General features: G+C 35.5%; 1 protein-coding gene across 1 annotated transcript; it reads left to right on the forward strand.

The window, feature by feature from the left end:
• The first annotated feature begins 2857 nt into the window (after positions 1–2857).
• On the forward strand, positions 2858–5326 carry LOC118752315 (long-chain-fatty-acid--CoA ligase heimdall-like). The gene is made up of 6 exons (XM_036487184.1): positions 2858–3629; positions 3689–4089; positions 4168–4462; positions 4524–4814; positions 4872–5163; positions 5230–5326. Exons 1-6 carry the CDS (start codon positions 2919–2921, stop codon positions 5301–5303), a joined length of 2064 nt encoding a protein of 687 aa, XP_036343077.1. The 5' UTR covers positions 2858–2918; the 3' UTR covers positions 5304–5326.
• The last annotated feature ends 6727 nt before the right edge of the window (positions 5327–12053 follow it).

Raw genomic sequence — 12053 nt, forward strand, 5'->3', positions numbered from 1 at the left:
CAAAAAAAAATATTTATAAATACACACTCTGCTACACACTCCATTTGTCATGCTTGATGCGTGAGAAATTGCCATTCGGCTTAAGCGAGTACAAGTATTTAAGTATTTATGTAGAACAAGTTGTATCTAGATACCGAAACAGAGCGCAAGCATTCAAACATATGCACATATGTATGTATGGATATAGTATAAACACGTAAGCATAGTACTATGTACATATATTCTCATTCATAAGTATGTGCTTAAGTACGTAAATGCATATGTATGTAGGTAGATATATGAATATTTGCCAGAGTTCATATAGCAGTACGTAAGTAATATGTAAGTAGGTTGTTTGGTTGGTTGGATGGTTGTTTTGGTGCATGGTAAAATAACATTATAAAGACATACATATGTATATATATATCCATAAACAGCTGTACAGCAAAGCAATGAGCACATCTCGTTTGGCTACTAATTGCTGTGCGCCTGCTGAAAAACAAGAAATCTATATGTATCTACAAATAAATCACATATAAATGCAGTGTGTGTGTGTGTGTGTGTGTGTCTGTATACAGCGAGTAACAAATATAGCTGATAAGTATTGTATATTATGTTATGTTATGTGCAGGCATTTATTCATGTAAGTAAGCAGAAACATATGCATGAGCATGTATCTTCCTACGATGCAACGATAGATAGGTACTCATTTAGTTATGTGGTGAAATGGTCATGTACCTAAACATGATAAATAAGTCGATAGCTTTGGAAATGACATTAACTGTTGCATCGCCGCGTAGTGCAAAACTAATATTTGAAAGTATGTATGTACATTAGAGTGGTCCAAAAAAAATTTTTCCGAGATAGGGTTTGGGGCACCTTCCAACATTTTTCCTCTTGGCGAAAGAGATGCTGGTACCAAACTTTACGTTTCTAAGTATAAATATAGAGGATGCTCATGATGCTCATATTTTCCTCTAGAAGTATTGTGTACATATACATATTAATAAAAGAATTGCTTAAGTAATTTAAGAATATTTCAAATTTAAATTATCTAAAACATACCACAAGCTTCACCTTTTTATAAAAATCACCGATATTTTTTGCCAGTTTCATAGAAAACCAGTAGCGCATTGCATGGTCATTGAGCACCCTGTTGTGAAAGTTGGTATAGATGTTACAAATATTCCAAAGGGAAAAACTAAGGATGAAAATTTTTCCCCATACAAAAATTGGACCACTCTAATGTACATAGTTTAAAATTTGTGTGGATATGTGCATATTTGTGGATATATATATATATGGTTGGGTATGTCAGTGAATGTACGCTGTGTTTGACTTTTTTAGGCCCTTGTGGGAATGAAGATTTTTAGGCGCTGACTTTAAATTAATTTGATTTTGTTGAATTTTAATTTTATTTTTTTTCGACTTATGTATAGTACCAGGTTGACCGAGCTTTGTCCGGAGTGTATATATGTTTTAAAGTTTTCAAGATTTGGATAGTTTTAAAAAAATATTTTGGAAATAAACAAAAATAGATTTCGATATCTAGTAAGTATATTTCTTACTCCAAAATTTAGGTGGCAACCCTATTCCGAAATACGCTGGAATGAATGGTACATATCTTGAGTGTATATGTACTGTGTATACTTAAAAATGCCGATTGAAATTAACAAAATAAAAATTTGTATTACATAGAAGAGTGGCAACCCCGATGGAAAATATTTTCTGATCAATGTTTTCAACAATACCTTTCATTTGATATCTGCATTGCGATGCTTTAGATAAATTGTGTAGAATCGAAAATAAGTGGCAACCTTACACTATTATCCTAAGGGATAACATTTTGCATATAGCGAAAGCATTGTTGATGAAGCTTCTCTTGGTACCCTTGTATAGTAATATTTAACCTTTTTTTTTCTAAACAAAAAATTAAATAAATATGCGATTCAAAATAGGTGGCAACCCTATTAAAAATGTTTTGGAATTATGGATCTTTAAAATGCCTTCAGATGTTTGCAAAAGTCATTATAAGCAATATATGAGTTCAATATATGAGTTCAGGGTTACCAAATCGTATTTTCGACCACAACGGCGATTTAGGTGGTTTTGCAAGTGGTCGATGGGCGGTATTGCAAAAACATCGGCGATTTGTATTTATGTAAATACTAGCAAACCCCTGGCGTACTTCACTGCGCCTTAAACGTATTTTTGTGCCGTTTGTTGTCCGTATTGTAATATTTCATTTATTTTATCAATTTAACTTAATGAAATTTTTCAAATAGGTGGAAACCCTCGTCAAATATATTTCCGGCAGTAAACTTTCCTTAACATCTATATTTTGATACTCATATTGCAATATTAAATCTATCTTATCAACTAAAATAAATTAAAATTTTCAAACAGGTGGCAACCTTAAACAAAAATATCTTGGGCTGTAAGCCGATTTAAACTTCTTCATTTTGACAGCCATATTGTGGTATTTGCTCTATTTTAAAATTGTACTTAAACTTCAACTTTCAAACAGGTGGCAACTCCATATTTTTTTTCTATAATTTTAATTAGACCTCTAGCAATATATCCGCGAAAACTGCATTTAAAATAAATTAAAATTTAATAATATTAATTAAAATAAATTGAAATTTTCAAACAGGTGGCAACCTTCAACAAAAATATTTTGGGCTGTAAACCGATTCAAACCTCTTCCTATTTTATAAATTTACTTAAACTTCAACTTTCAAACAGGTGGCAACTCTATAATTAAGCGGTGCTGGGATGTGAAAGCCAGTTCACCTCAATTCAATTTAAATTAATTTAATTACTTTATATCTTTTTTCTTATTTTAGACAAAATCATTTTCTTCTATGATCTGACGCGACCTCTGTTCTCAATACACATCCGTCCTCTCCAACTAGCCTGCAACACGTTAATCTACAATTATGAACCATACCGAAACCGTTACAACATCGCCGAGTATCCTCAAACCTGCCACCAGCTACACATCGACTTCCCTCAGCGAACCAGTGAAGCTGCGCATTGGCAAAGAGGGACTTACCTCCATCGCACCACAAACCATACCACATTTTTTTCACGAAATCTGTCGTCGCTATGCTGATCTACCCGCGCTAGTTTTTGCCAATGATACCAACAACAATAGCACCGACCCCACCACACCAGTTTGGACGACCGTCACTTACGCACAATACGAACGCAATGTGGAAAAGGTAGCACTCGCGCTGATGCATGTCGGTTTGCGTCCACGCACCACCGCTGTCATACTCGCCTTCAATTGCCCCGAATGGTTTTATACCGAAATGGCCGCTTTGCGTTGTGGCGCTGTGGCGTCCGGCTTATATCTGACCAGTTCACCGGAAGCAGTGCGTCATGCGCTCGAAACAGCGGAGGCGACCGTCTGTGTGGTCGACGATGCGACGCAGATGGCAAAGGTGCACGAGGTGAGAGGAAGTTTACCACAGTTGCGCGCTGTCATACAGTTGCAAGGACCATTTGAAGAGTATGTAGGTCGCGAGGAGGGTTACTATCGTTGGGCTGACTTAATGGCTATGGAATTCGATGCGCAGCTGAAGGAAGAACTATTGAAACGCGAATTCAATATAGCGGCTAATGAGTGTGCGATGCTAGTATTCACTGTGAGTAGTTTTCGAAAAATGATGTTTCCTCAATATTGTTACTAACCTATGGTACACAGTCTGGCACAGTTGGGTTGCCAAAGGCTGTAATGCTCTCCCATGATAATATCATCTTAAACGCCAAAGCCTTACCACTCAATGTAGACTTCAAAGAGGGTTCGGAGGTTGGTGTCAGCTTCTTGCCACTGTGTCACATTGCCGCGCAAATGTTCGACATTATTGTGAGCGCACGTAGTGGTAACTGCGTCTATTTTGCAGATCGTGATGCGCTCAAAGGAACTCTGGTGAAAACTTTGACTATGGTGCGCCCAACATATTTCTTCGCAGTGCCACGTGTCTTCGAGAAGATGCAAGAACGCCTGAAGCAAGTCGAATCAGAGTCCTCTTGGTTGGCGCGACTACTACTGAATTACGCCCGGAATACAATGTTACAGTGCTACCTGAACCACGACGGAAGAGGGTAAGTTTTAGTATAAAAAAAATTTCGCTACATTTATTTTAAATTAGCTCACCTAAATAATGCAGTTGAAATTTTTAGTAAACCACCCGCTTCCATCAAATATTGGTTGGCTTCACGTATAACAGGAAAAATTAAAGCCGCCATGGGTCTGAATTGCTGCGATATAGTCAGCTCTGGCGGCGCACCTGTCTCCAAAGACTTGAAGATGTTCTTCCTGAGTATAGACCTGCCAATACATGAGGCTTACGGTCTCTCCGAAACTACCAGCGCTGCTACCATTGTACTAGAATCTCGGCAAGTAGAGGGCGCTGGCAAACCATACAGAGGCATGGAAGTGAAAATCGATGAGACTGCTGCGGAAGAACATGGTGAGGTAAGCTGGAAACGTACGTAGGTTTTAGCAAGTAAAATTGTTCACAGAAATGCATTCGCAGATCTGTTTTCGTGGTCGATACGTTTTTATGGGCTATTTGAAAGAGCAAGAGAAAACGAATGAGGCTCTTGATGCAGATGGCTGGTTTCACACAGGCGATATTGGTTATATTAATGAAAATGGTGACCTTATTATAACCGGTCGCTTGAAGGAATTGGTCATTACGGCAGGTGGTGAGAATATACCGCCAGTGCACGTGGAAAATTTGGTGAAGGCAGAATTGCCATGCATCAGTAATGCCTTACTTGTTGGCGACAAACGAAAGTACCTCACCATATTGCTGACATTTAAGGTTAGTAAATCGATAAGTGCCTTAATCATAAGAGTGTTGTTTGCACCTCTGCTCTAGACCGATATGGATACCCAAACTGGATTGCCTTTGGACACTCTACAACCAGCTGCCGTTGCCTGGTTCCAATCGCTGGGGCTTCACTACACACGCCTCTCTGAAGTTCTACGTATACCCACGAAGTTGGAAGAATTCGATGCTGCGACCGTTGAAGTGCAGCCGGACCCGAAGGTTGTGGTGGCCATTGAAGAGGCCATAAAGCGTGCCAACCGAAATGCCCTGTCCAATGCGCAGAAGGTACAGAGATTTGCGCTGTTGCCACACGATTTCTCAATACCAACAGGCGAAATAGGTAGGTTGGAGGCTTGGACGTGAGTTTAATGGCGTTATTGAAATGCAATTTTCTTTTACATTGCAGGTCCAACCTTGAAGTCCCGGCGTAGCGTAATTTTAAAGAAATATGCTAATGTTATCGAGAGGCTGTATCAATAAACTGAATAAGTGAAAATATTTTATAACTCGAATTTTAATCTCTGTGGCAAAGAAGCGAACATGGAATCAGTATCGGATGAGGCTGATATTGATACCCCAGTGCCTAATAAAGAAATCGATATGTAGATATGCAATTTCCGGTAATAATTTAGTTAAACACGTCGATATTCTTGTTAACGATTCCGATAATTATTGGCTTATTTAAAAACATCGACAAAATTGAGTTCAATAACTTATCGACCGGTTTAATTGTGTAATAGTAGCTGAAAATATATAGCGGTTTCGACATACAATCAATAATCGAATGTATGGAAATATCGATAAAAAATAATGTGTATCGAGTAAGTATCCACAATCAAAGGCTACACCGATAAATATTTCGTTAAATTTGTCAATAACGACACGCTTATGATTGATAGGTACCGATTTAAATGACGATATAGCAAGAGAATAACACTTATGTGTGTATTTGGGTAATAATAAATAATAAAATATTAAAATAACAAATAATAAATAATAAAATAATGTGCGATAAAGTATCAAACATATTGTCGAGAAATGCATATGTACATTAGGGGGGCCCTTAAATATCGAAAACCAAGTTTTACATCAGATTTCCTAAACCTCAACCCCTACTTCGATGCTGCTATAGTCGAAGATATCACATATAAATTTTGGCCCCGATTGGTGACGGTTAAGGCGTGTCGCACAGGGGACAAAAATTCAGATTACCCTATGAAGACGACCTAACCGTTCCAATCTGGAAAAAAATGTATATGCGATATATTTAACTATAGTAATATCGATTTTGGGCATTAGATGAAAAACAAAAAAATGATTTTATTGTTTTGAGTCTCCATGGGGGAATCTCAACTTTGCCTCCTGCGCGATACGCCTTAAACGTCTCCAATCGGGACCACAATTTATATGTGATATCTGTGCCAGTGGTATGTTTTACCGATTGAGGGAGGGGTGAGACTGAGCAAAATCGTTGATTTAATTTTTTAGGGGCCACCCTAATGCGCATACATTAGACCGTACTACCCTACAGGCGAACAAGAAAAGTGTTTACATTTTTCGGTGACACCTATAGACGGCAATACATTTTTTAAATAGATCTCGTGGAATAATCGGAGGATGGAAGTATTCCTAGGACAAATGTAATGATTTCGGCCAGCTTTAATTTACTGGCATTAGGGTGGTACGACACTGAGATTTGATGGGTAAGCATTAGAACTAGGGGTACTTGACGTCCATAAACTTTGGAATCGAAAAACTAATCCTCGAGACAGGATCCTCTATATATCGAACTTTAGATTTGACTGTAATTGTCGGTTATATCTGTGATGAAATATGTATGTATGTTCGGTCATACAAAATCTTAGAAATTTCCATCGAATGGAATGGTTTAATGATTTTCGGGAAGGTTTGATTTACTGGCATAAGGGTTGTACGGTAGGGCGATAAAACCTGCGACCTGATGTGTAAGTACAAGAAGTAATTGGGTCAATGAACTTTGGAACAAAAAAAAAATCTCCTCGAGGCAAGAACATATATTGCACTTTAAGACTCGACCGCAAATACCCAAGATGTCACGAAAAATATACATACCTTCGGCGGAAAAAATATTTTTGTTTTCAAAATCACCTCACTCAGGGAAAAAGTGCCGCATTTTCACTTGGCATTATTTTAATAAGCCCATTTTTGCATAAAATAAGAAAATATTTTTGTTTGCTCATTTTAAAGCCTAGTGGAAATTCGGCATAATGATTGTTCTTTCGAAGCATACCGTCATATATTCACAGTTGTAAGCCTCTATTTGGAGGCTGTTGTTGTCCAAAAATGTGGAAAAAGTGAAGTCGGAATTTTAATGCTCTAACCTTCGAGGATTGTTTTAAAAAATATTTTAGAGCTCGACCAACTTGCGGAGGCATAAGATATCATCGGACGGCCGATAATGTAGTAAAGTCTTTGTAAGAAAAGCAATTGCTATTAAATTAATAGCCTTGTCCAATTTTAAGTTTAATTACAATGCGCAATCAAAAGTTGAATTGCAATTAATATTTAAACCAAATAACAAGATGATTAAGAAAGTAATTGATTAACGCCCAACACACCGAACAGCTGAATTTTTTTTAGCTTGCACCAAAAGAACAGCATATGTATGTAAGCGTTTTTCATTCAAATAAAAATGCCAAGTCATGTTTACAATCTATTTACATCTTCCGACCTACGCAAGCGATGCGTTATCGCCATACAACCAACGTGCAGACACGGAATGACACAGCGTAATTTTCCAGAGTATTTCTGATGTTTGTTGTAATATTGCATTACTCAGCCCGCTTTTGATGCATTGTAATTTTAATTTACATAAATGAATTGTAAACAAAATAAGGGGTGACTATTTAACCTTTCTGGGGGAGCTGACTTTTTCTTTGAGTTTTGCTAAAGTATTTATATCCACAATTAAATACAATATGATGAATACTCTAAATAAAACAAGTAAAGAAGTATAAGTTCGGACGAACCCGAATTTCATATACCCGGTGCAGGTATCCACTTTCGTCGTTCCAACTTTCTTTGAACTACCTTAAAGTCTATAACAGTCTTATTTATTGTTAAAAGATTGTTGTAAGTATTAACTTGGAGCAAATGAACGTCCTCAGTTATTGAAATATCGGAGTTTTCGTATATCCGAAAATTGCCGTTATACGGGAAGCCGGTGCAATTTTAGTCCGATTTGAATAATTTTCAACGAATAGCTTTTTCGTAACAAGTTTATTACATAAATGCACCCAGTTTGATAGTAATTGATAAGTCGGTTACCGAGATAAAAATTGTTGGTCATAAGTGGGCGAAGCCACACCCAAAATCCAAAAATGTATAATAATCTAGTTTTCTGCTCAGTGGTCATTGCAATAATCGATTCTGAGTCAATTAGCTTCAGTAGTTGCTGATTTATTGCAGTTTTCGTGTTTCTGTAAATTACCGTTATAAGGGGGGTGGGCGTGGCTATTGCCCGATTTCAAGGATTTCAACAGATTTCTTAGCTAGGCCTTAGGCAAGGCTCGTACCGAGTTTGGTACGGATTGGTGAAGCGGCTACTAAGATACAGTATTTCATCATAAGTGGGCGTGGTCACGCCCCTTTTCCTAAAATTTCATAATAATATAATTTCGTACCAAAGTTCTACCTCACATACTGATTTTGAACAATTTGGATCCAATATTTACTGAAATCTGGTAGTTTTTGCATTTTTCGAAAATACCGTTACATATATTAGAAGGGGCGTGGTTACAGTCCAATTTCGCACCATTTTCAATAGCAACCTACCTTGGATAAAGGGCAACCTATATAAATACCTAATTTCGTTGAGATATCTCAGTTTTTACTCGAGTTATCGTGTACACGGACGGACGGAAAGACGGACGGACGGACGGACTTCTATATTCATTCTGAACATTTATGTTTACATTTGTCTACATCTTTCTTGATTCCTTTTTGGCTGTTACAAACAACAGTTATGTGAACAAATTTAATATACCCTTGTGCACACGTGCGCTCGGGTATAAAAAAATTCCAAAAATCAAGAATAAGTCCTAGACCTGTAGGGAAAACACGAACTAGTGAACCAGATTTCTATTTCAGTACTAGTTCTTTTTCGCCAAAAACGATCCAGTCCGATAGTAACTAGTTCCGCACCAGTCCAAAAGCAGTGAAATGTGGTACTTTCGCTAAACTATTTTATTTTAAATTTTAAAAGCAGGGAAGGTAATCATTATGAGTAAAATAATTCAAATCAGCATTTAATCATTATTTTATGAATTATTATTGAGTTTTATTTTTTCGCTCAAACGGAAATAATTATTATTTGATTTTTATTTTTGGGATTACAAATAATGATTATTTTATTATTTTTATTTTTTCGCACAGAGATTATCATTAATTTAAAGCATTATTTTTCCACTTAAAAATAATGATAATTTGTAAAATTGAAAAGGCCATACAGACGCAACCTACTGAAATTTTGACCAGAAAAGTTTGGATCTTATTCCTTTTATAAGGGTGCGGCTATCTCTCAAAAGGATACGTCGGTAATCACGCTGGTATAGTTTTTGAGTTGCTTATAAATCATTATACTTAGTAATTCCATAAACAAAGGCCAAGATCCTGAAGGACAATTGAGAAAGGCAATGCAGTTGCGGAAAAAGAGTCATTTAAAAAAAGTGTCAAAATAATTACCACTTTCTCACTAAATTGATTTAAAAATGCAAGCTACCAGAGCTACCTTTTTTTAAGAAAAGACAAATTAATTTTTTTTTTATGCAATCCAGCACAGCTACCTTAATACAGTCAGTCAATAAAGTTTAGGTACAACGAATTTTTTACAATACAGGCAACTATTTTTTAAATATTTTAGTTTTCGGTAATTTTTTATAAAAATATGGTCAATTCTACAACAAAATCCCCAAAAATCAGAGTTCCAAACCTTGTGCAAAATTTAAGAAAATTCTGCAAAATTTCATTTAAGTAATTCACTTTCTATTTACGCTCTCTACAAAAAAAAGCTGAGATTGCAGTTTTTTAGCCCATTCAATATTAGTATAATGAAGTGCAAGTATGAGGAAGCTAGAACTTACCAAACAACAACAAAAATTGCTAAATATTAATGGTAAGTCCTAGCTACCTCAAACTTGCACTTTGTCATACTAAAATTGAATGGGCTAATAACTGAGTACTTAACTTTTTTCTAAAGAGTATAAACTGCAAAATTTGGTTGGAAATTTGCAGAGTTTTCTTTTATTTTGCATACGGTTTGGAACTCTGATTTTTGGGGCTTTTGGTGTAGAATTAACCATATTTTTATAAAAAATTAGGGGAAAATAAAATATTTAAAAAATAGTTGCCGGTGTTGTAAAAACTTCACTGTACCTACACTTTATTGACTGACTGTATATCTTATTTAAGTTAAGTACGACAAAAACTTTCGAAGTAAAAAGAACTGAATTTACTTAAAAATCAATATGCTTTAATTTAGACAAGTAAGACAAAGTGAACTAATATTTTTACGTTTAAGCAGAACGCACTTTTGTTTTTTACTAACTACTTAAGTTTAATACTACTACTACTACTAATGTGGTTTATAAATTTTTAATAAATGCGTTTAAACGTTTGTGATTGTATTGTCCTTCCTTCAACCGATCGTATTTACTATAGAAGGGAAATGTTTCGACAAGCCTGATTAGAAATGTAGATCTAAGGTGACGAATTTATAACAGGTGGGGAACTATAAAAAATGGATGCAGATCGAACTAGATCTCATCTGTCGAATTAGGAACTGGTTTGGAACTAAAGAAAAGGGGATGCAGAACGAACTAGATCTCACCTGTCGAATTTGGAACTGGTTCGGAACTAGGGCGAAAGGGATGCAACGGGACACTTCGTAGGACATCGCAATGTTAAATTCGCCAGTCGCTAGCATGCAAAACAGAATTAACGCGTACCAGTCATGGTTCCAAACGCACTAGATCCGAACCAGTTCCACACTAGTTCGTTTCCCTACAGGGAGCTATTTAAAGTTTGCACTTTGTTCTACTAAAATTTAATGGACTGCATACTAAGAATGTTTATAAGGAATCTAATTAAAAAGCCCATAAATTTTATTAATGTTTGTCTAGTTTCGTAATTGCCGTACAAAGTTTGAAATTTTGTCTGATATGGTTTTTGTCAGTTAATGAGCTACACTTTCATAAAAGAGTGGGTACCATGATTCAATAATTAAAGGTTTGCTCACTAGTGACATTAGAGTTTTGACACTCCCTTAGCTCCCCTACAAAAGCTTTGCACACACACACGAACCCACACACAGTGCCTTGCTAAGGGAGCCGATTTTGTCAAGAGGGAGCGAGAAAACTTTTATTATTGAATCATGGGTGGGTACCGGTAAACGGCGTATATATATAAAATGAAAAAGTTTATAAAAGTAGTAATTTGAATAAAAAAATTATTATTTTTTTAATTTTCTGAATGAGTTCGAAATTTTGTTCAGTGAGCAGAAAGCATTTTTAGGTTGGAACAAATCGTCTTGAGTAATCACGAAATCAAATTCTGAAAGGTCACCCGGGTGGGATTGGTAAACCTTAGATTAAATTTAAATTGTTTTCGATAATTTTTACCGATAATGACCTAAGAAATTATATGTGAAAGTTACGTTAATGGTAGGTGCAGGGACGGATAATAATAATTTTTATTTTTTTTTTAAATCAATAAGTTGTAACCGTCGTAAAACAGTTTTAGCTATATTGATGTATTTGTGTTCGTACGTCCTACTGTAATTTACAATGGTTTTTATTTTTCGAGTTTAACCAATAAAGATTAAAGATAATAATTAATATTTGAATTTTATTTTTTCACTTAAGAATAATAATATATATAATATAATATGTATATAATATATATGTACATATATAATATGTATACATATATATATAATAACAATCAAAATAATAATAATTTTTGTGAGTACAGTGGAATTCTGCATGTGGATACCTTTTGGAATAAATCTGAAATTTACACCAGGTTTTATTATTTTTTTTTTTACTTCTACAACATCATTTGCCAAAATTTCAAAAGCAAATAGTTTCGTTTAGTATTACTTCGCAAAACTGGGTACAATTCTTTCAGATCAATACAAAAATTATGAAGTTATGACATTTTTTATAAAGAGACAAATTAAACATTTTCCCGACT

The sequence above is a fragment of the Rhagoletis pomonella genome, unplaced genomic scaffold (genome assembly GCF_013731165.1).
Source record: "Rhagoletis pomonella isolate Grant_MI unplaced genomic scaffold, Rhpom_1.0 Rhpom_scaffold_01391, whole genome shotgun sequence".
NCBI classification, from domain to species: domain Eukaryota; kingdom Metazoa; phylum Arthropoda; class Insecta; order Diptera; family Tephritidae; genus Rhagoletis; species Rhagoletis pomonella.